The 23,556-nt window shown below is 49.4% G+C and overlaps 1 protein-coding gene across 1 annotated transcript in view; it reads left to right on the top strand.

Annotated features, from left to right (window-relative positions):
• The window catches only part of CPAMD8 (C3 and PZP like alpha-2-macroglobulin domain containing 8), a 118,737-nt gene that overhangs the window by 37,656 nt on the left and 57,525 nt on the right, over positions 1-23,556 (top strand). Inside the window, 12 exon segments of the mRNA XM_075611224.1 lie at positions 1,334-1,413; positions 1,416-1,496; positions 3,421-3,473; positions 4,082-4,099; positions 5,150-5,204; positions 5,622-5,735; positions 6,572-6,656; positions 7,327-7,435; positions 7,947-8,174; positions 16,791-16,961; positions 17,609-17,737; positions 23,270-23,452. Of these exon segments, the coding sequence (XP_075467339.1) occupies positions 1,334-1,413; positions 1,416-1,496; positions 3,421-3,473; positions 4,082-4,099; positions 5,150-5,204; positions 5,622-5,735; positions 6,572-6,656; positions 7,327-7,435; positions 7,947-8,174; positions 16,791-16,961; positions 17,609-17,737; positions 23,270-23,452 (1,306 nt within the window).

Raw genomic sequence — 23,556 nt, 5'->3', positions numbered from 1 at the left:
AGGGTTAACCACCCCTCTCCAAACCTCCCAGGATGGTGCCCGAGTGAACGATGTGAATGATGCAGTTCTATGTGCTGCCTCATCTGACAGCAGCAGTGGGAGGCATTTTAATATTCCAGGGAGTTCCCCCTTTCTTTTTTTTTTTGGGTAGGATTAGTCCCCAGTGGGGGGGGGGGGGGTTGAGGAGTATAGGGAGGGGCACTCTTGTTTTTAAAATGTGACATGTATCTTGCCCTTGGCAGGACGTCAGCGCTGAGGGACTCTGTAATGGGGACGCCTAGCATATACATTAGTCATAGTGGGTGTCGCAGCCATATGGCAACACACTTACTTTCTAGGAATTTGGAAAGTTATAGGGCTGGAAATATCCAGTAACTCATGTTAACCCCTTTACTAGGAAGTCACACAGGGCAAGCATATTGTGTAAGCTCAGGGGGCCAAGCAATGCAATACACAGCGATATAATAACATGCCGAGATATATAATAATAAGCAGAGCAATATAATAACAGCGATATAATAAGACATAGAGCGATAACATAATAACATTCAGAGCCGTATAATGATACACAGAGTAATAAAATAACATGCAGATCGATATAATAACATGCTGAGTGATATAATAACACACAGAGCAATGTAATAACGTGCTAAGCAATATAATAGACACGCTGATACACGCACAGGCACGCTGATACACGCACAGGCACGCTGATACACGCACAGGCACGCGGATACACGCACAGGCACGCGGATACACGCACAGGCACGCGGATACACGCACAGGCACACTGATACACGCACAGGCACACTGATACACGCACAGGCACACTGATACACGCACAGGCACGCTGATACACGCACAGGCACACTGATACACGCACAGGCACGCTGATACATGCACAGGCACGCTGATACACGCACAGGCACGCTGATACATGCACAGGCACACTGATACACGCACAGGCACGCTGATACACGCACAGGCACACTGATACACGCACAGGCACGCTGATACATGCACAGGCACGCTGATACACGCACAGGCACGCTGATACATGCACAGGCACACTGATACACGCACAGGCACGCTGATACATGCACAGGCACACGGATACATGCACAGGCACGCTGATACACGCACAGGCACGCTGATACACGCGGATACACGCACAGGCACGCGGATACACGCACAGGCACGCTGATACACGCGGATACACGCACAGGCACGCGGATACACGCACAGGCACGCTGATACACGCACAGGCACGCGGATACACGCACACTGATATAAAGGTGGCACATCATATCTCCCACGTCTATTGTTACAGGTCCCCACCAGGTCTCCGAGGTCAGGCGCACCTAAAAGTTTGGGGTAACCGGCACCTGACAGACAAAGGATATATATTCCACAACTATACACGGTTACCATAGACAGCAAAGGATCATCTGTATTCATACAAACGGATAAACCTGTATATAAACCCAAGCAGAAAGGTAGGAGTGGGGGTGGCTACACACATATATACATATTGCTGTATATATGCGTATATATACATGGTATATTGCCATAGGCATAGCCAGGGTAGGCCAGGCAGAGGTGACGCACGCTCTAAAACCCCAAATGCTTGACTGTCCCCTAAATCGGGGTGCTCAACTCCAGTCCTCAAGACCCCCCCCCCCCAACAGCTTTAAGGATATCCCTGCTTCAGCACAGGTGGCTCAGTCATTGAATGCACCACATGTGCAGAACCAGGGATATCCTGAAAACCTGACCTTTTGGGGTAGAGTTGTGCACCCTGCCCTAAATGATGCTCTGGCCGGCAAAGATGGAGCGTCTCACTTCCGCGCTTCACAGGCTCATATAGAAGCAGCAGCGCTCCCCCTCAACATGTTACCCCCTCTCCCCCTCCAGCATGTAACCCCCTCTCCCCCTCCAACATGTTACCCCCTCTCCCCCTCCAACATGTTACCCCCTCTCCCCCTCCAACATGTTACCCCCTCTCCCCCTCCAACATGTTGCCCCCTCTCCCCCTCCAACATGTTGCCCCCTCTCCCCCTCCAACATGTTACACCCTCTCCCCCTCCAACATGTTACACCCTCTTTCCCTCCAACATGTTAACCCCCTCTACCCCTCCAACATGTTAACCCCTCTCCCTCTCCAACATGTTACCCCCTCTCCCTCTCCAACATGTTACCCCCTCTCCCCCTCCAACATGTTACCCCCTCTCCCCCTCCAACATGTTACCCCCTCTCCCCCTCCAACATGTTACCCCCTCTCCCCCGCAACATGTTACCCCCTCTCCCCCTCCAACATGTTACCCTCTCTCCCCCTCCAAAATGTTACCCCCTCTCCCCCTCCAGCATGTTACCCCCTCTCCACCTACCACGTGTGTTAACCCCTCTCCTCCTACCACGTGGTGTTACCCCTCCAACATGTTACCCCCTCTCCACCTACCACGTGTGTTACCCCCTTTTCCCCTACCACATGTGACGCCCTCTCCCAATACCACATGTGTTACCCCTCTCCTCCCCACATGTTACCCAGTCTCCCCTCCCCACATGTTAGCCCCTCTCATGTGTTACCCCCCTCTCCCCTCCCACATGTTACCCTCTCTCCTCCTCCCACAGGTGTTACCCCCTCTGCCCCCCACATGTTACCCCCTCTCCCCCCACGTGTAATCCCCCTCTCCCTCCCACAGGTGTTACCCGCTCTCCCCCTCCCACATGTGTTACCCCCTCTGCCCCCACATGTTCCCTCTCTCCCCCATGTATTACCCCCCCCCTCCCCCCACTCTCTACTCTGAGTTTCTTCTATATATTGATTAACGGTTCTTTTTTTATAATGAGGAAGATTATCTACCGAGTGCAACCACCAGGATACTTCTTTCCACGAGGTTTACAATAGGTTTATTTATCCCATCTGCACCCTTCCTTCAAGTCAAAACATACAGACACGGAGATTAGCGAGATCATTTTCTTTATTATTAAAGTGCGGTCAGGTTATACTCTGCATCAGTGTACAGTGCGGTCAGGTTATACTCCCTATATCAGTGTACAGTGCTGTTAGGTTATATACCCTGTGTTAGTATATAGTGCAGTCAGGTTATACTCCATATCATTGTATAGTATGGTCAGGTTATACTCTGTATTGGTGTATATTTCAGTTAGGTTATACCCTGTGTCACTGAACTAGCTATTGATGCCCCGCCACCAACCCACAATGCCCTGCTTCACCCGCAGCCCTGCCTACGCCCCTATATAGCGCTATAAACCTGCCATCTGATGCAGTGACTTAACCCCTTCAGTGTCAGGTGGCTGCAACGCGCTGCACACAGCATGGCTTTTAGGTTGGAGGTACGACGTCAGGCGGGACTCGAGGAGTTAAAATGTAACCCCGACCTTTTATTCTCTCCCCAGTGCTGATAAACATGTACACGGTGACCCCGGAGCTTCGGCCCACCAGTGAAAAGGTAAAGGCCGGGCTGCTGCGGGGGACAGAGCGGGGGGAGCTCGCAGAACGCAGGCCGGAACTTTCTTACGGAGGTTAAGGAGAAGTAGTGGTACTGTGCCTGAGACATGATCACGCTGGATAACCCTAAGCCAGGGGTTCTCAACTGCTGTCCTCAAGACCGGGCAACAGGTCAGGGTTTGAGGATATCCCTGCTTCAGCACAGGTGGCTATATCAGTCCTTGCTTCAGCCCAGGTGGCTCAATCAGTCCCTGCTTCAGCACAGGTGGCTCAATCAGAGGCTCAGTCTTTGACTAAGCCACTGACTGAGCCACCTGGGCTGAAGCTGGGATATCCTCCAAAACCTGACTTATTGGGGGCTTGAGGACTGCAGTTGAGCCCCCCAGCCCTAAGCTGCCGTCCCAGAACAGTAGTTTTTTCGGGCGAGCTGTGTTGTTGTTTTGCAAAGTTACAATAATTCCAGGGACTCAAGATATCATTTGAAAGGGTTCGGCGGCTGTTAAATGACTGAAAGCCAAACTGAGCGCTGTTTATCCTTTCCGTGCGGGAACGCGTGTACCGTTTCTGTGCTGAGTGTGTGCCGTGAAACCTCTCTCTGCTTCCTTGCAGGTTGAAGCCTATATCCTGGTAAGTGTTATTTGCGACGCTTCTTTGCAGAGCGGGCGGTTTCACAGGGTGAGAAGGCTGCCCCCCTTTGTGCCAGCATTGCTTGATCCATAGGCCCCTGACGCTGGTTATACGTCTCAGCTAGTTTCATATCGCAAACAGACCACTTTTTATCATGAAAACTGCACGCAAATTCGTGTTTTTTTAGCAGCGTTTGCTCTGTCTGTGTTATAAGAAAAGAGGTGCTCTCCCATCTGTCTTTATCTCTCAATCCTTTCTATCTCTTTTTAATCTCCCTCTTTCTATCTCTCTCTCTCTCTCTCTCTCTCTCTCTCTCTCATCTCTCTCTCTCTCTCTCTCTCTCTCTCTCTCTCTCTCTCTCTTTCTCTCTCTCTCTCTCTCTTTTTCTCTCTCTTTTTCTCTCTCTCTTTTTCTTCTCTCTCTCTCTCTCTCTCTCTCTCTCTCTCTCTCTCTCTCTCTCTCTTTTCCTCTCCTTTCTCTCCTTCTGTCTCTCTTCTCTCTCTTTTCCTCTCCTTTCTCTCTCTTTTTTTCTCTCTCACTCCCTTCTCTATTCTCTCTCTCCCTGTCCTTCTCTTTCTCTCTGTTTTCTCTCTTTCCCCATCTTTCTTTCCTTCTTCTTCACTCCCTAATCTCTATTTTAACAAAAACGTTTGTGCGCGTGTGATGTACAATTCTTTCACACATTTTCTCAAATTGAGACATGCACATTTCTTGTTTTAATCACAATTAACTCAGATAAATTAAACTAAAAAACCCAGATACTACTCTCAGAGGCTTATTTTATATCCACCGTTTGGGTCGGATGTATGTATGTCTTTATTTATATAACGCCATTCGTGTACATAGCGCTCCACATTAGTAATACACGTGACAATCATATAAATAACAAATAATACAAATAACAGATCATGGGAATAAGTGCTTCAGACATAAAAGTAACATTTCGGAAGAGGAGTCCCTGCTCCAAAGAGCTTACAATCTAATTGGTGGGGAGAACGTACAGAGACAGGCGGATATAAACTAAGCGACGTAATATTTCCCTGCTCTTAGGATCCGCGGGGTTCCAGGATTATTCAGTGGACAGATTTAAAGCCCATTTGCTGCGGTGAGTTGAAAACCTATTCATAGCTGAATAAGTGGCAGAAAGAATGACAGAGAACCCATGAGAGTGTCACAGTGGCTAAGCGGCAATCAAGGATTCTGGGAAATGACGTGGAAATGAAGACGTTTCTTTAATTGCTTTAAGACATTTCAGCAAAGCCGCATCATTTTGTACTAATGTAAATATTATAAAGCGGGGTTTCTGTGCAAATGTAGGAAATGATATTTTCTTTCCTATCTCTGACTGTACATCGCGCTACACATAGAATTTTGCAGACACGGCGAGTACCTCCCTGTCCCGAAGAGCTTACAATCTTATTTTGGTGTTGGAGGCAGTGAGCTGCCACTTGGGAGAGTTGCCATGTTTAGGGGGTGTAACTGTTGTATTGGAGTTCCATCTCAATCCGTCTCTCTCTCCCAGGCGTCGTTAACATGAGCTTCCCTCTTTCCGACCAACCCGTCTTCGGAGAGTGGCTGATTTTTGCAGAGACCCAAGGTCACACGTATAACAAGTCTTTCGCAGTGCACAAGTACGGTGAGCGGAGAATCTCTCTGCCAGTGCAGCCCTGACACAGAGGAGCCCCGCGTACTGCAGGGCTGCACTGGCCTCTCGCAACCTAAAATACCACAGCTAAATAACGATATTACATCACATACTGTACAGCAAACCGGTCGCACATTTTCCAGAGGTTAATTTTCCTATTCAAATGACAATGTATAAATTATATTGATATGTATGGTGTGTGTGTGTATGTATGTATGTATGTATATGTAAAAAATCTACTCGCCACCTAGTACCAAACGTGTGCTGCTTGGGCCAATATTTACTCGGCCGGGGGTTAAATCCACTCGCCCGGGGCGAGCAAATGTATAGGTTTGTCGAACACTGTGTATATATATATATATATATATATATATATATATATGTGTGAATATATATATGTGTGTATATATATATATATATATCTATTATACACACACACACATACTATTTGTGTATGTATACATATATATGTATAAGATACAGGTGTGTGTATATATATTTAGAATGTGTGTGTATATGTGTGTGTGTATATGTATATGGTTACGTAGTACATAATGTATATTTGGAATGTGTGTGTATGTAATATATATATTTAATTACAATTCTATGTACAGCTCTGCATACACATAGTGTTATATCTGGAAAATATAGTGTGGTAATAAATGAACACTGTATTGCAGCCCCCCTACCTCCGCTTTCACTGGCATTACAACCTCCCACATGAAAGACCTGCACATTTACATGCTGTACTGTATATTAATACTGAGCATATCTGTGATACAATGTAACCAGTCCTGACGCTCTCACACACCTGGTTCTGATTTCAGTGCTGCCCAAGTTTGAGCTGGTTATAAGCCCCCCTCCGTATATCCGGGATATCAGCGTGTGTGAGAAGGGGACTGTCGTTGCCAGGTGCAGATACAGGCTAGCCTTGTATAAAAGCTTCCACCTCCTGTCATACCCCTCACCTTTAAACTACACACAGTTTGACCCCCAGATCCATCCCTCTGACTCCCAGATTCCTCCCTCTGACTTTCCGCTCTCTCCCTCTGACTCCCCGCTCTCTCCCTCTGACTCCCCGCTCTCTCCCTCTGACTCCCCGCTCTCTCCCTCTGACTCCCCGCTCTCTCCCTCTGACTCCCCGCTCTCTCCCTCTGACTCCCCGCTCTCTCCCTCTGACTCCCCGCTCTCTCCCTCTGACTCCCCGCTCTCTCCCTCTGACTCCCCGCTCTCTCCCTCTGACTCCCCGCTCTCTCCTTCTGACTCCCCGCTCTCTCCCTCTGACTCCCCGCTCTCTCCCTCTGACTCCCCGCTCTCTCCCTCTCTCTCTCTTTCTCTGACCTCCTTGGCGCTCTCTGACCTTCAACTCTTTTTCTACCTCTCTCTTACCTCCACACACTTTAACCCCCATCATTCTGTCTATCTTACCCCGCTCACTTTGATACCCATCTCTCCCTCTCTAACTCCCGCACACTCTGATCCCCCCCCAGCTCTCTCTCTGACCCCACACACAAGGACCCCTCCCCCTGCCTCTCCCTGACCACCAGCTTCCGTCGCGTGCCTCACTCCCCTCTTGTTTCAGATACACCTTTGGTAAGCCTGTGAGCGGCATGCTGACCATCAACATGACAGTAACCGGTGTCGGGTATTACAGGCATGAAGTCGGACACCCTGTGCTCAAAACCATGGAGGTGAGAAAACGAGGGTTCATCTACTTGTTTCTCTCTGTACAATTTGCATTTTCCATCCCCGGTCACAAACCTCAAAATGTTTTCTAGTAATAATTTGTTAAACTTAATTTGTAAACATGATGAGCGGAGACTTGGGAAGAATTTGATTTCCTATGGCTGCTCCCATCTGTGTGATGTTAGTGTGTGTTCCGCAAGAGCTTGCACAGGCAACGCTCCCTCCCCTTCTCTTTATTGGCTCTGTGATGAGGACAGTGTTGGATAAGGGTAAAGAAAACACTTTGACAAATGCTTCCCCATTCACAAATCCTAGAAGAAGGAAAAAAAAAAAAAACGGTGCTTCATTTCCAAAGAAATCAAAGCAGCCACATATTTGCTTTTTGCACGGTTACATTTGTTCAAGGAAGCCATTTACATACTTGCTTTGATTACAAAATGTGCCTTTTTTTTTTGTCGGCTACGTGGCAATACCCATTTAAGACTCCTCTATTTCCCCCGGTGGGGACTCTCACAGATTTACGGCTCCGCGGCATTCGATATCTGCGCCAAGGACATGATGCCGGTGGATTTCCCGGAGCATTTCCGCGGGACGGTGAATATCTGGGCCACGGTGAATGCGGTGGATGGCAGCAGACAGGTCACCTTCGATGACACCACCCCGGTGCAGAAGCAGCTGATCGACATCAAGTACACCAAGGACACCCGCAAGCAGTTCAAACCGGGCCTGCCCTACCAGGGGAAGGTAGAGAGAGGGCGGGAGGGGAGCCGGGCGGGTGCAGGGGTGGGCAACTCCTGTCCTCAAGGGCCCGCCAACAGGTCAGCTTTTTAGGATATCCCTGCTTCAGCACAGGTGGTGCAGTCTTCGACTGAGCCACTGATAGAGCTACCTGTGCTGAAGCAGGGATATCCTGAAAACCTGACCAGTTGGTGGCCTTTGAAGACTGGAGTTGCCCCTGTGCTAGAGGCACCTTCTTCTTGTGTCATCCGGGATCCTTTAGGGGCTGAACCCTTTGGACACCAGGAATTGGGAATGACGTGCCCTCTTTCTACATAAGAGAGAGGTGACACTAACTCTGACATATAGTAAATCACGTACGGTGCGTTACATAGGAGTGTGTGTGTATGTATGTATATGTATGTATATATTTATATGTATATATTTATATGTATATTGTGACGTCTCAGGCCCAGCGTCGGATCTTTTGTCCAGATCAAAGGCAGGAAACACTGTACCTTCTAAGCAGGGGTTTATTTACAGGGTACAGAGCAGGTACAGGGTTAACTCATAACACAAAACAGAAATAAACCTAACTCCTTCCAGGAGTACTGACTAATACTGCTTTGTCCCTAACTAATCGTGGGAGAACTAAACTCTTTTCCCACTTTACCCAGTGTACCTGCAGCAGGTCTCCTTTCAGTCTCTCACAGGTCTGTCTGTGTGTGTGCCTTCAGATCAGTATACCAGCAGCGTCTCTCACCCTCTCTGTGTCACTCTCAACAGTGTGTTTCTGGCAGCATGGGGGGGGGGGGGGAATCTCTGTATCACTTCCTGACTATACAGGCTAGATAATTAGCTCATTAACTTGCAGCTGAACAGACCTTTCCAGAATGATTAACTCTATGAGAGCTGTAAAGTCCCACAACTGACCCATTCTAGCCCTTAGAGGGCAGTGACGGCATCACATATCCCTCCCCCCAGGGAAACATTGTCCTGTGAGCGGCCCGTGCACTATCCCGTGCACCAACCTCTTTGTCAGACATGTCTGACATCCACCTTTTCTTAAAGTTTTTCTTCATTAGACCTCCTGCTGAGCAGAAATATAGTCCAGCGTAGTGTCCCACTCAATCTTCAGAGCTTCGAGCTCTTCGCCTAGGTCACGCTGTTGTTTCTCTGCCTTCTTGCGGCCAGCACGCTCAAACTCCAGGCCCTTCCTCAGGTCTTGAAGCTGTCCTTCTATACTTCTTTTCTGGATCAAGGCAGCTGCCAATTTAATTCCTCTCAGGGCCTTCATCTCTTCCCGGTGCTTGCTCTGGGTTTGTGTCAGCGCATCCTTCAGATTTTGGATCTCTGTAGTTTTTGTCGCTAGGATTGCCGCTGCTTCTGTTTTCCATGCCTCTTTCTCCTGGGTGTACTGATTTTTGGTGATGGAGCAGGCTCTCTGCTTCTCCAGATCTTTCTCCAGCTTGAGGTTGTCCTCCTTTATGGCTGTGAGTTGCTGGGACATGTGTTCAGTTATCCGCTTTAGCTCTAGAAGCCTTTTATCCAACTTCAGTTTTTCAGATTCCAAGGTTTGGACATTTTTAGTTTTTTCGTATTCTGCTTCCAGTGATGCTCGGGTAAGGCTCAGGGTGGCCTTCAGCTCATCATGCTGCTCGGCGGGGACCCACTGGGTACTCAGTCGCTCCTGTAGCACTTGCTGCTTTACTTTACCCAGCTCTGTTTTTAACGTGCAGACCTCTCGCTGAGAAACTTCTAGCTTACCGATGAGGCGTTGAACGTCTTGTTGGAACGCCTCATAGAACCGTTTCCAGTCAACACTCTTTTGGTCTGACTCACTTGGATTTCTGCTTATGGCAGTATCGGTAGCCTTTGTCATACCAAGGCTAGTAGTCACTCCTGTGACGATTGCGCCAAGCGCTCTGTGTTGTAGTCCACCTCTGGTCTTTTCTGATGCCACGGGGTAAACTTTCCCTGCAGCTTCTGTTGCACACGGAGGTTGTCCTTTACGCGGGGCCACATAGGAGTCCTCATCATCCTCTTCTGAACTGCAAGAACTGTGCTGAACCGTAGAAACCCAGCGCGAACCATGCCCCACAGAAAAGTTACATTCCATTGGTTCCGCGTTCCGAGGGCAAACTGCAGTCACATGTCCAAGTTCATGGCATCTGTTGCACTCTATAACTCAAAACTGGGTCAGAGTTTTGTCTCCAGTCTACTGGGAACAACGAGACCAGAGTCCCTCCTAGGTGCTGTGGGACTTCCTACTCCTTTACGCAAGTCAATGAGTCCTTGGGGATTCCTATTCGGATGAACAGTCTTATCGGACCTCCTGGAGCACAGGAAGCGAGAACCGGAGCACTCATCTGGACTTGAACTCTCTGACATCTCCTCTGCAATCAAGTAACATTCGACTAAAGCGACAAACTGTTCGGCGTCTTTGGGGTCACTCTGGCTCACCCACTTCTGGATGGTGCGGGGGAGACCCCTCAGGAACCGGTCTGTAACGACTCATTCGACAACTGCAGCGATGGAACATACCTCAGGCTGGAGCCACTTCCTTGCAGAGTGTATAAGGTTATAGAGTTGAGAGCGGGGTGTTTTCTCTATATCATAACGTCAAGAATGGAACCGTTGGGCCCGAACCGCGAGGGTGACCACTAGCCGTGCCATAATCTCCGCCTTCAGAGTGTCATAGTCTTTAGCTTGCTCAGGCTCCAAGTCATAATAGGCTTGTTGTGAGTCACCCACCAGGAAGGGAGCAATTATTCCCGCCCAATCCTCAGCTGGCCACCCTTCGCATACTGCGGTGCGCTCGAAGATTGACAGGTACGCCTCAACGTCATCGTCCATCGTCATTTTCTGAATGAGGTGTGTTTTTACCTGGTGAGCGACCTGTGGGGCCACTCTAGGCTGGGCGGTAATTTTCTCTCCCAACACTCGGAGCTCCTGGTGGTAGGCGAAGTTGCGCCTCGTTTTGCTCTTCTTTTAGCGTCTGATGTAGGGACAGCGCCATCTGCTGTACTAACGCCGCCGTACTTTCAGTTTGTGCTTTGTCATCTGTTGTAAACTCTCATTATAGGATTTTAACATCTCTTGGGTCTTTGCCAATTGCTGCAAACCCTGCATTAAAATAGCAGAGTTTTCTGTTTGTTTGTACTGAAGCGAGGTCAGAAATTCCTCCATTTTCCACTTTCACTGGTTTGTGGACTGCCCGCGTTATACTCCAATTGTGACGTCTCAGTCCCAGCGTCGGATCTTTTGTCCAGATGAAAGGCAGGAAACACTGTACTTTCTAAACAGGGGTTTATTTACAGGGTACAACGCAGGTACAGGGTTAACTCATAACACAAAACAGAAACAAAAGACCTAACTTCTTCCAGGAGTACTGACTAATACTGCTTAGTCCACAACTAATCGTGGGAGAACTAAACTCTTTCCCCACTTTACCCAGTGTACCTGCAGCAGGTCTCCTTTCAGTCTCTCACAGGGCTGTCTGTGTGTGTGCCTTCAGATCAGTATAGCAGCAGCGTCTCTCACCCTCTCTGTGTCACTCTCAACAGTGTGTTTCTGGCAGCATGGGGGGGGGGGAGAAATCTCTGTATCACTTCCTGACTATACAGGCTAGGCTAATTAGTTCATTAACTCACAGCTGAACAGACCTTTCCAGAAGGATTAACTCTATGAGCGCTGTAAAGTCCCACAACTGTCCCATTCTAGCCCTTAGAGGGCAGTGACGGCATCACAATATGTATATATTTTATATTTATATTTATATATGTGTGTGTGTGTATATATATATATTTGTGTATGTATGTGTATATATATACAGCTAAACCCCGTTATAACGCGGTGCTCGGGGTCCACCCCGAGTCCACCGCGTTAGTAACGGGGTCGCGCTAATTAAAAAAAAAAAAAATGGCCGCCGCGCTCCTGATCGGGAGTGAGGAGGGAAGGAAGTTAAATAAATAAATAAATAAAATTTTAAAAATGGCGGCGATTCATCCGTCCTCCCTCTCAGCCCCCTGGTTTTGCACGTGTCTGTGTCCTCCCAGCGTGTGTGTGTGTGCGTGCGTGTGTGAGAGAGAGACAGAGTGTGTGTGTGCGTGCGTGTGTGAGAGAGAGAGAGAGAGAGACACAGTGTGTGTGTGTGTGTGTGTGTGTGTGTGTGTGTGTGTGTGTGTGTGTGTGTGTGATGGTGAGAAGGGGTGGGCAGGGTGAGGAGACACTAATCTACCGGAGTCACTCACCTAAAAGTTGCAATATAGCAATGCTAACAGTGCATCTCTCAGGCTTTAATGCAGGGTCCCCTACCTGTTCGTCATCACCGCTACGCCCAGCATCAGAGCCGCTGTGCGGGGTCAGGGAGGGTGTGACAGATACCAGCACCTCGCACAGCCTGCGGGACTTGGGTTAGCTGCAGCTCCGGTCACTGAGTCCTGGTGAGCGGCGGGAAGGAGGGAGAGGGGTGGGGAGGAGAGGCTGGGAGAGGGTCCCAGAGCGCGAGGCTCCCCCTCCCCGGCCGGGTCCACCACGCCCGGCTCTGACTCACCTCCGCCCACCCTGCACTGCAAATCACCCGGGCAGGAGGAGTTGCCATAGAGACAAAGGGGGGTAAAGGATGCAAGCCACGCCCACTTACCTCCTCCTATATGGCACCAATGACTGCAGAACAAGCATCCCACATCCGGGCACTCTTACTGCCTGGCCTCATTCAGTCGCCCCGCCCACAGCCCTCTTCTTGTCAATCAAGCCGTCCGCTCTCCGCCCCCTGCGGGTGATGTCATTATTCCAACCTCCACCGGGCTGGTGGGCTGCTGACATGTGAAAAACGGGCTGGTGGGCTGCTGACATGTGAAAAACGGGCTGGTGGGCTGCTGACATGTGAGAGGGGGGGGTGGGCTGCTGACATGTGAGAGGGGGGGGTGGGCTGCTGACATGTGAGAGGGGGGGGTGGGCTGCTGACATGTGAGAGGGGGGGGGGGGCTGCTGACATGTGAGAGGGGGGGGGTGGGCTGCTGACATGTGAGGGGGGGGTGGGCTGCTGACATGTGAGTGTATTGTGAGAGCTGTGTGCAGTAAGTGTGAGCAATGAGCAGTGTCTGTGCAGTGTGTGTCAGTGTGTGTCAGTGTGAGCAGTGTGTGTGCAGTGTGAGCAGTGTGCAGTGTGTGTCAGTGTGAGCAATGAGCAGTGTGTCAGTGTGTGCAGTGTGAGCAATGAGCAGTGTCTGTGCAGTGTGTGCAGTGTGTGTCAGTGTGAGCAATGAGCAGTGTGTCAGTGTGTGTAGTGTGAGCAATGAGCAGTGTCTGCAGTGTGTGTCAGTGTGAGCAGTATGTGTGCAGTGTGTGTCAGTGTGAGCAATGAGCAGTGTGTCAGTGTGTGCAGTGTGAGCAATGAGGAGTGTGTGTGCAGTGTACAGTGTGTGTGCAGTGTGTGCAGTGTGAGCAATGAGCAGTGTGCAGTGTGTGTGCAGTGTGAGCAATGAGCAGTGTGTGTGCAGTGTGTCAGTGTGTCAGTGTGTGCAGTGTGTGTGCAGTGGCAGTGTGTGCAGTGTGTCAGTGTGAGCAATGTGCAGTGTGGCAGTGTGAGCAATGTGCAGTGTGTGTGCAGTGTGGTAGTGTGAGCAATGAGCAGTGTGTGTGCAGTGAGTGTGTGCAGTGTGCAAAAAAAAAAATTTTTTTTTTTTTTTTTTTTTTAAAAACGGGAGCCACGGGAAAACCGCGTTATAACCGAATCGCGGTATAATGAGGCGCGTTATAACGGGGTTTAGCTATATATATATATATATATATATATATATATATATATATATATATATATATATATATATAAAAAAGAAAAAAGCTGCGCCTCTAAGGAACATGTACAAAAAATATATATAAATATATATATATATATATATATGCTATAACAATATGGGATAAATACCTCAATTATAAGCAATACATACACACATATAGTAATAGGGACCTATAATATTATCAGGCCCAGAAAACATGAACAATATGATATATTAAAAAACATGCAAAAAAGGATAAACCAGTCCTCAAATAGTCCAATGAATGGTATAGGTGCTGGTATGCAGGGTCTCCGGCAGCTCTCAATATGGACTAACCACGTCCATAGAATATCTATAGAGGAAAAGAGAAGAGAGAGCGCACGCCCATAGCGTATAAAAGTTTTAATGAGGGGGAAGGGGGAGAGAAAGGGGTAAAAAACGCACTTACAAAAATGCAATTAAAATCAAGCATATGTGATATATATAATCACCACCATCCGGTTTAACTGTAGACTCTTGGGGCAGTCCCAGGCTCCGTTGGTAAAGGAGCAACGTCACAGCAGATTCCCAGGGCTGGTAACACCATCCGGTCAAACTGCAGACTTTTGAGGCCGTCCCAGGCTCCGTTGGCAATGGAGCTCAGTCCCAGCAAATTCACAAGGCAGGTGTGCTATGTATAGTCCAAGAAAGAGGTCCCGTATGGTGCCTGTAGCACTCGCGCCTGGATTAATACGCTCCAGCGCTTAGTGTAGACTCCAATGTCTTTGCGTCTGACGTCACGACGCTCCCTGACGCGTTTCGTCAGTCACGGCTAACTTTCTCAAAGGGATATCATGAGAGGGGGAGGTCCGGTATTATATAGGCAACCTCCTGGTGGTAATTAAGAGAAGTCCCCTCCCCTACTCAACTGCAATAGTTTATCGTACTGCTGCACACTTATATACACACATATGGATGTAATACAACAATTAACCTAAAAAGATTGGAGGAGATATTTAAAGTGTTAATTTTGTTTTTACTCTCACTATCTCCTCCAATCTTTTTAGGTTAATTGTTGTATTACATCCATATGTGTGTATATAAGTGTGCAGCAGTACGATAAACTATTGCAGTTGAGTAGGGGAGGGGACTTCTCTTAATTACCACCAGGAGGTTGCCTATATAATACCGGACCTCCCCCTCTCATGATATCCCTTTGAGAAAGTTAGCCGTGACTGACGAAACGCGTCAGGGAGCGTCGTGACGTCAGACGCAAAGACATTGGAGTCTACACTAAGCGCTGGAGCGTATTAATCCAGGCGCGAGTGCTACAGGCACCATACGGGACCTCTTTCTTGGACTATACATAGCACACCTGCCTTGTGAATTTGCTGGGACTGAGCTCCATTGCCAACGGAGCCTGGGACGGCCTCAAAAGTCTGCAGTTTGACCGGATGGTGTTACCAGCCCTGGGAATCTGCTGTGACGTTGCTCCTTTACCAACGGAGCCTGGGACTGCCCCAAGAGTCTACAGTTAAACCGGATGGTGGTGATTATATATATCACATATGCTTGATTTTAATTGCATTTTTGTAAGTGCGTTTTTTACCCCTTTCTCTCCCCCTTCCCCCTCATTAAAACTTTTATACGCTATGGGCGTGCGCTCTCTCTTCTCTTTTCCTCTATATATATATATATATATATATATATATATATATATATATATATATACATACACACAGTGGTTGACAAATCACCAAAAAATGTACTCGCCACACAAAAAAATGTACTCGCCACCTAGTACCAAACGTGTGCTGCTTGGGCCAATATTTACTCGCCCGGGGGTAAAATCCACTCGCCCGGGGCGAGCAAATGTATAGGTTTGTCGAACACTGTATATATATATATATATATATATGTATATATATATACACACACACACTTCTAGTTTTTCATCATATCTTTATAAATTTCTTGCTCAATCCCCGTGACAATGTGCACAATTGTAGATCTGTTATGTAAATTAACACTATATAAGAAGCCCATTATAGTCAATAAACTGAAAACGAAATTAATGTCAACAAGTACCAGATAGACTGCGAGAGGTTCGTGTTCATCAACCGAGAATTTAGTTTTTCCTTCGTACCTCGTAAATGTGTCAAGCTGTTATCTAATCTGAAACACTAAGATTACTATAAAGTTTGAGTTCAAGGTGTGTTCAAAATCTCCTCCCCCTGCTGAAACGCGCGCCCGAAGACGGGAACGCCGCTGTCTGATTGCATAATGGATAACGCGGTGATCCAGCTGCTCCCACTGCTGAACGATACGTTGTTTTACAAATTAGTTTTTTCACTCCTCCTAACGACCATCGTTTATCAGGGAACATTTTATGTAAGCATTTTGGACCATAATTCTTGCTCTGTCTCTGGCCCTTTTATAACGTGCTTATCTTCTTCTCTAAGCACCGTTTTGTAACTCTGCACTTGATGAGGTCATCACGCCGTCACCAATTCCGTGGAATGTTTATTAGATTATCAAATAATGTTTCATGAAGATTTGGTGATTTCTCTGCAAGATATGATGAAGCATAAAACGAGTCCCATTTTTAATGAACACAGTGTATATATGTATATATGTATGTGTGTGTGTTCATTTTTTTTTGTTCTCCATATTTTTTCTTTGTATATTAATAGACATATAATTAATTCTTGTGTGAGGCTTGATTATTAATTGCTGCTGCCCTCTCTGGCAGTGAAGGGGTTAGGTTACCTCTGCATACCCAGCTGTTTTATGGCCCTCCTCCACGCACCCTTATACTCTGTTATGAGACCTGCGTGTTCTCCCTTCTCTGACCTTCTCCCGACTTCTCCCCGGTCCCCAGGTGGAGGTGACATACCCAGACGGCAGCCCCGCAGACGGAGTGACCGTGCGCATCAAAGCCGAGCTCACCCCCAAGGACAACGTCTACACCAGCGAATTAGTGTCCAGAAACGGGCTGGTGGAGTTTGAGATCCCCTCTATCCCAACGGTGGCGCAATATGTCTGGCTGGAGGTATGTCGGTTATTTCTCAGTGGCACAGACAAGTGGGTAGTGAATACAAAGTTGTCCTAACACTGTCCTACTGTCCTACTGTCCTACTGTCTTACTGTCCTACTGCCCGACTGTGGGGCTTTTTGTTCTTCTTCCTCTGGTTCAATATAACAATAAATGTAGAATGAGTATCTCACCCCGTTAGAATGTAACAAAGGTTGAACTTCATGGACGTGTGTTTTTTCAACCTTGTCTGTTACTATTTTACATGTTGGTGCTGTGACTCAGATCATCCCCCATTTGTAGAGTATTATACTGTTTTAAGACTCTACCCCATACATTTTAGTGGTGACCTTAAGTTTTTAAAATGTCCCAACTCAAACTTGTCGGGACAGCAAAATGTTCAGAATTTTGGGTCACCTCTCCTTTGCGGTGATTTCACCTGATGGTAACCCAGCTCCTAAGTGCATGTAGCCCAGTTGGCATTATTGTAACAACACAGAAAGAAAAGAAAATGAGGATTCCTTTTCATGTATTATTTTCCCTTTTTACTGAAGACCCCAATAAAAGACCCTCCTTGTCATCTTTTTATCTTCTCCTATATATCTGTGTTCCATGGTGTTCACCCAGAGTCGTGTTTTAATTCCTTTGCTCACCTTTTATGTAAGACAAAGGTGATAGACATCGATGGAAAATCTACAGGAGACCAGTATCTACCCAACTACTTGTCCATAAGCAGCTGGTACTCACCCAGCAAATGCCACCTTCAGCTACAGCCTCCTGAGAAACCATTGCTGGTAAGTAGTGATATGAGAAGGGGTGTCGGAATGGGACGTTTCGGCGCAGCCATCACGCCACAGCTGTTCAGTCACAGGCATTTAGCCGCCGATCAGCCGCAGGGGACAGCTAGCCGCTGGCTGTCTCATAGCGAAGTTAAAGGGTTTAGTCTTAGTATTTGGGGTTTAACTTTAGGGGTTTTAGGGTAATGGTTAAAGTTAGGGTAAGAGGTCCAGTTAGGGGTTTTGGTAAAGGGTTAAAAGTTTTTGGGGTAAAGGGGTTATAGTTAGGGACGTACCTTCGCGGTGAAACGGCCGGCAGCTAACTGTACCCTTTGACAGTCAGTGGCGGCTGAATGCCTGCGGCTGATCGGCTGCGGCGGGGTGGCCGCACCGAAATGTCCTAGACCGAAGGGGTGTAACCTAGTTAGGATGTTGTTCTGCAATGCACAATCTTATACTATATTAGTGAAAGCACTGTATGTTTGCCTGCCTGCCTGCATGCATGCCTGCCTGCTGGATGTCCGGTGTCCCTAGCGGCAATCTCATTGGTCCCTTGGCCCGCCCGCCCCCGCACACCTCTCATTGGCCTCACACACTCACACCACCCCCTTGGCCCGCCCCCCACACCTCTCATTGGCCTGAGGCGGAGTGACGGGACAAAGGTCCAAAAAAATAAATAAAACACACACACACACACACACACACACACACACACACACACACACACACACACACACACACACACACACACACCCTCTCTCCCCTCTCCAAATCACCTTTTCCCCCTCCCCAGCGGCATCACCTCTTCCCCCTCCCCAGCGGCATCACCTCTTCCCCCTCCCCAGCGGCATCACCTCTTCCCCCTCCCCAGCGGCATCACCTCTTCCCCCTCCCCAGCGGCATCACCTCTTCCCCCTCCCCAGCGGCATCACCTCTTCCCCCTCCCCAGCGGCATCACCTCTTCCCCCTCCCCAGCGGCATCACCTCTTCCCCCTCCCCAGCGGCATCACCTCTTCCCCCTCCCCAGCGGCATCACCTCTTCCCCCTCCCCAGCGGCATCACCTCTTCCCCCTCCCCAGCGGCATCACCTCTTCCCCCTCCCCAGCGGCATCACCTCTTCCCCCTCCCCAGCGGCATCACCTCTTCCCCCTCCCCAGCGGCATCACCTCTTCCCCCTCCCCAGCGGCATCACCTCTTCCCCCTCCCCAGCGGCATCACCTCTTCCCCCTCCCCAGCGGCATCACCTCTCCCCCTCCCCAGCGGCATCACCTCTCCCCCTCCCCAGCGGCATCACCTCTTCCCCCTCCCCAGCGGCATCACCTCTCCCCCTCCCCAGCGGCATCACCTCTTCCCCCTCCCCAGCGGCATCACCTCTCCCCCCTCACCGCTCCAAATCACCTCTCCCCGCTCCAAATCACCTCTCCCCGCTCCAAATCACCTCTCCCCGCTCCAAATCACCTCTCCCCCCTCCCCGCTCCAAATCACCTCGCTTCCCGCAGCTGCCACGCGGCGCGTAAGATGGCGGACCCCCTTCCTCCCTCGCGGCGCCGAGTCAGACGGTGGCGGCGCCCGGAAGTACAGGTAGGTGTCGCTCCCCACCTCCGGCGCCAAACGGAACTGAGAAAGGGCGCATCAACTGAGGTGTGTGTGTGTGTGTGTGTGTGTGTGTGTGTGTGTGTGTGTGTGTCACTGTCCACTGCCCCCCCCTCCTATCCACTGCCCCCCCCTCCTGTCCACTGCCCCCCCTCCTGTCCACTGCCCCCCCCTCCTGTCCACTGCGTCCCCCCTCCTGTCCACTGCGTCCCCCCTCCTGTCCCCCCTCCTGTCCACTGCCCCCCCCCCTCCTGTCCACTGCCCCCCCCCCCTCCTGTCCACTGCCCCCCCTCCTGTCCACTGCCCCCCCCCCTCCTGTCCACTGCCCCCCCTCCTGTCCACTGCCCCCCCTCCTGTCCACTGCCCCCCCCTCCTGTCCACTGCCCCCCCCCCTCCTGTCCACTGCCCCCTCCCTCCTGTCCACTGCCCCCCCCCTCCTGTCCACTGCCCCCCCCTCCTGTCCACTGCCCCCCCCTCCTGTCCACTGCCCCCCCCTCCTGTCCACTGCCCCCCCCCCTCCTGTCCACTGCCCCCCCCCTCCTGTCCACTGCCCCCCCCCCCTCCTGTCCACTGCCCCCCCCCCTCCTGTCCACTGCCCCCCCCCTCCTGTCCACTGCCCCCCCCTCCTGTCCACTGCCCCCTCCCTCCTGTCCACTGCCCCCCCCTCCTGTCCACTGCCCCCCCCCTCCTGTCCACTGCCCCCCCCCTCCTGTCCACTGCCCCCCCCCTCCTGTCCACTGCCCCCCCCCCTCCTGTCCACTGCCCCCTCCCTCCTGTCCACTGCCCCCCCCTCCTGTCCACTGCCCCCCCCCCTCCTGTCCACTGCCCCCCCCCCTCCTGTCCACTGCCCCCCCCTCCTGTCCACTGCCCCCCCCCCTCCTGTCCACTGCCCCCCCCCCTCCTGTCCACTGCCCCCCCCCTCCTGTCCACTGCAGGAAATGCAGGGGGAGGAATCCATGCCTTTGAGGCGCCCCCCCCCCTCCCTTTGACGCCCCCCCCCTCCCTTTGACGCCCCCCCCCTCCCTTTGACGCCCCCCCCTCCCTTTGACGCCCCCCCCTCCCTTTGACACCCCCCCCCTCCCTTTGACGCCCCCCCCCCTCCCTTTGACGCCCCCCCCCTCCCTTTGACGCCCCCCCCTCCCTTTGACGCCCCCCCCCTCCCTTTGACGCCCCCCCTCCCTTTGACGCCCCCCCCCTCCCTTTGACGCCCCCCCCTCCCTTTGACGCCCCCCCCCTCCCTTTGACGCCCCCCCCTCCCTTTGACGCCCCCCCCCTCCCTTTGACGCCCCCCCCCTCCCTTTGACGCCCCCCCCTCCCTTTGACGCCCCCCCCCTCCCTTTGACGCCCCCCCCCTCCCTTTGACGCCCCCCCCCCTCCCTTTGACGCCCCCCCCCCCTCCCTTTGACGCCCCCCCCCTCCCTTTGACGCCCCCCCCCTCCCTTTGACGCCCCCCCCCTCCCTTTGACGCCCCCCCCTGCCTTTGACGCCCCCCCTGCCTTTGACGCCACGCGCGCACACACTGACTGACTGCCGCACGCACGCACACACTGACTGACGCGCACACAAAGCCTGACTGACGCACGCACACACTGACTGAGGCACACACTGACTGTGTGTGCGTCAGTCAGTCTGTGTGTGTTTGTGTTTCTGCCTCAGACTCACTGACGCGCGAGCAAACACACAGTGACTGACGCACACACGCTACATGAAGCTGTAAAGGAGGGAGGGAGGGGGGGGACTGGATTGATGTGAATGGGGGACAAACAGAGAGAGGGGGGAGGAGAGAGAGGAACGGGAACATTACATCCCGGGCAACGCCGGGTCTCTCAGCTAGTATTACATAGTTGTTACATATTCACATAGTAATTACAGTCACATAGTGGTTACACCATTACGCAGTTGCATAGTAGATGAGGTTGAAAAAAGACACACTTCACCACTATTGAAGTCAGGCTTGCAGGTCTGTAATTCCCTGGTTGTGATCTAGCTCCCTTTTTAAATATAGGCACCACGTCTGCTTTACGCCAATCTTGTGGCACTGAACTTGTGGTATGGAGTCCTTGAATATTAAATGTAATGGTTTGGCTATTACTGAACTTAACTCCTTAAGGACTCTTGGATGTATGTAATCTGGGCCAGGTGCCTTATTTACTTTAAGTTTAACAAGCCATCTATGCACTTCTTCCACAGTTAACCAATTGTACATTAATATAGAGGTTGTGACTTCCTCTTGTAGCAGTACTTTTGTAATTGATTCTTCCCTGGTAAATACAGAGGAAAATAATTTGCTTAATACCTCTCCTTTTTCCGTATCTACAATAATTTGCCTGCACATCTCACACACACTAAAGGGGTACTATATTTTATTTTCTAATCTTTTTGTTATTAAGGTATTTAAAGAACTTTTTAGGGTTGATCTTCCTTACTATTGCAATCCTTTTTACATTTTCAATTTTTGCTAATTTGATTGCCCTTTTGCAACTTTTGTTACATTCCTTATAATTCTGATATGATGCCTCCGTCCCTTCTGAAGTAAATAATCTAAACGCCTGCCTCTTCTTTTCCATTTCCTACCCTACCTGTTTATTTAGCCACATTGGTTTAGACTTATTTCTTTTATACTTATTACCCAAGGGTATACACTGATAAGTTTGCTTTTCTAACAATGTTTTAAAAACTGCCCATTTATCTTCCACATTTTCCCTGCAAAAATGTAATCCCAATGTATTTCTCGTAGATTAGTCCTCCGTTTATTAAAATCTGCCTTTCTAAAATGTAACGTCTTTGGTGAACCCAAATAATTCGGTTTCTGATCATTTATTTAAAGTGAGACCATGTTATGATTACTGTTACCCAAATGTTCCCGGATTTGAATATTTGTTATTACTTCTACATTGTTTGAAATTAAATAATCCAGTATTGTCCCTCTCCTGGTTGGTTCCTCAATAATTTGGGTTCATGTAATTGTTTTTTAACACCCTCAAACCCCTGTTTCCTTTTGTTTTAATGCTAATCTCATTGTCCCAGTCTGTCTGGATAATTAAAATAACCTATTATGCAAACATGCAAATAATCAAGGCTGGAAGATGCGGGGAAACTGCTTGTAGAAATAGTGGCACGGGAAACCAGTATTGAAAAAGTATAAAAAAAATTATTGAATCATATCGCAAAAATAAAATAAAAAACATCAGAAGAAAAAAATCTCCAAGATCTCCCACGCGTTTCACGCCTCTTGGGCACTTTCTCAAGGCGATAGAGCATGCAAACATGACCAAGTTCTCCAGTTGCAAAAGTATTTTGGCTTCCTCTGTCAGATATTTGGTGGTTTATAGCATATCCCTACAAACATTTTCTTTGTACTTTACCTCCACTGCTAATTTCTACCACACGGTCTCTACATTTTCATCATTCCCTTCATAAACATCATCCCTAATAATCGGTTTTAGATCCGGTTTTACATATAACGGTTGAGCGTTCAATTCCTACCAGGGTCACTTGAGCAGATCACTTTGTGATGAGGTTTGTCATTGTTTCATTCCAGGAAAATTACTTTATTTTATGGCATACGAAGATAACAATATTGATTAGAAAACATTATTTGGAAGTCTAAAATTGTCTGCAGCCGTGATTTTCTAAAATAAATAAATAAAAATAAAAGAGGACTGTTAATTATTTGGACATTCTTACTGAAGTAGTCTTTCTCCTGATACATATGATTAATACGTATTACATCTGATTTTAATAATTGTTCTTTCCAGTTACCTCTATGAAGTCTAAAGCTGAATGTCTTAAATGATGAAAGAATAGGTTGAAATTATAGGGAAGGTGTTACATGGATGAGTGCTTTCAGTTCATAGTAACGCCTCTATATGATGCCAAATTGCAAGGGGTGAGGGCAGTACACGTGTAGCAGAGGGTGACAGTCCTGTCATCACATGTCCCCTCTCCTGGTCGCAGGTGGGGGAGGAGACCTGGATTGCCTTGAAGTCCACCTGCCCATGTGATTTTGCCCTGCACTACGAGGTGGCATCCCGGGGGAACATTGTGCTGTCTGGTTGGCAGCCAAGGAATGTGACCCTGCAGAGGAGCAAGAGAGCCGCCTCGGTGACATTCGACAAGGACGGCCGGGTGACCCAGGCGGCGGGGGACAGGTGAGCTCCCGAGAAGGATACCTGACAGATCCAGTTACTCCATATCGCCCACCTTCTCAAATGTGTGCTGTTTATGTATACTTCTCCCTGGCC

This window comes from Ascaphus truei, chromosome 8 (assembly GCF_040206685.1).
Source record: "Ascaphus truei isolate aAscTru1 chromosome 8, aAscTru1.hap1, whole genome shotgun sequence".
Taxonomy (NCBI): Eukaryota; Metazoa; Chordata; class Amphibia; order Anura; family Ascaphidae; genus Ascaphus; species Ascaphus truei.
Note: the sequence above shows the minus strand (reverse complement) of the source record. Positions and strands in the feature narration are given on the sequence as shown.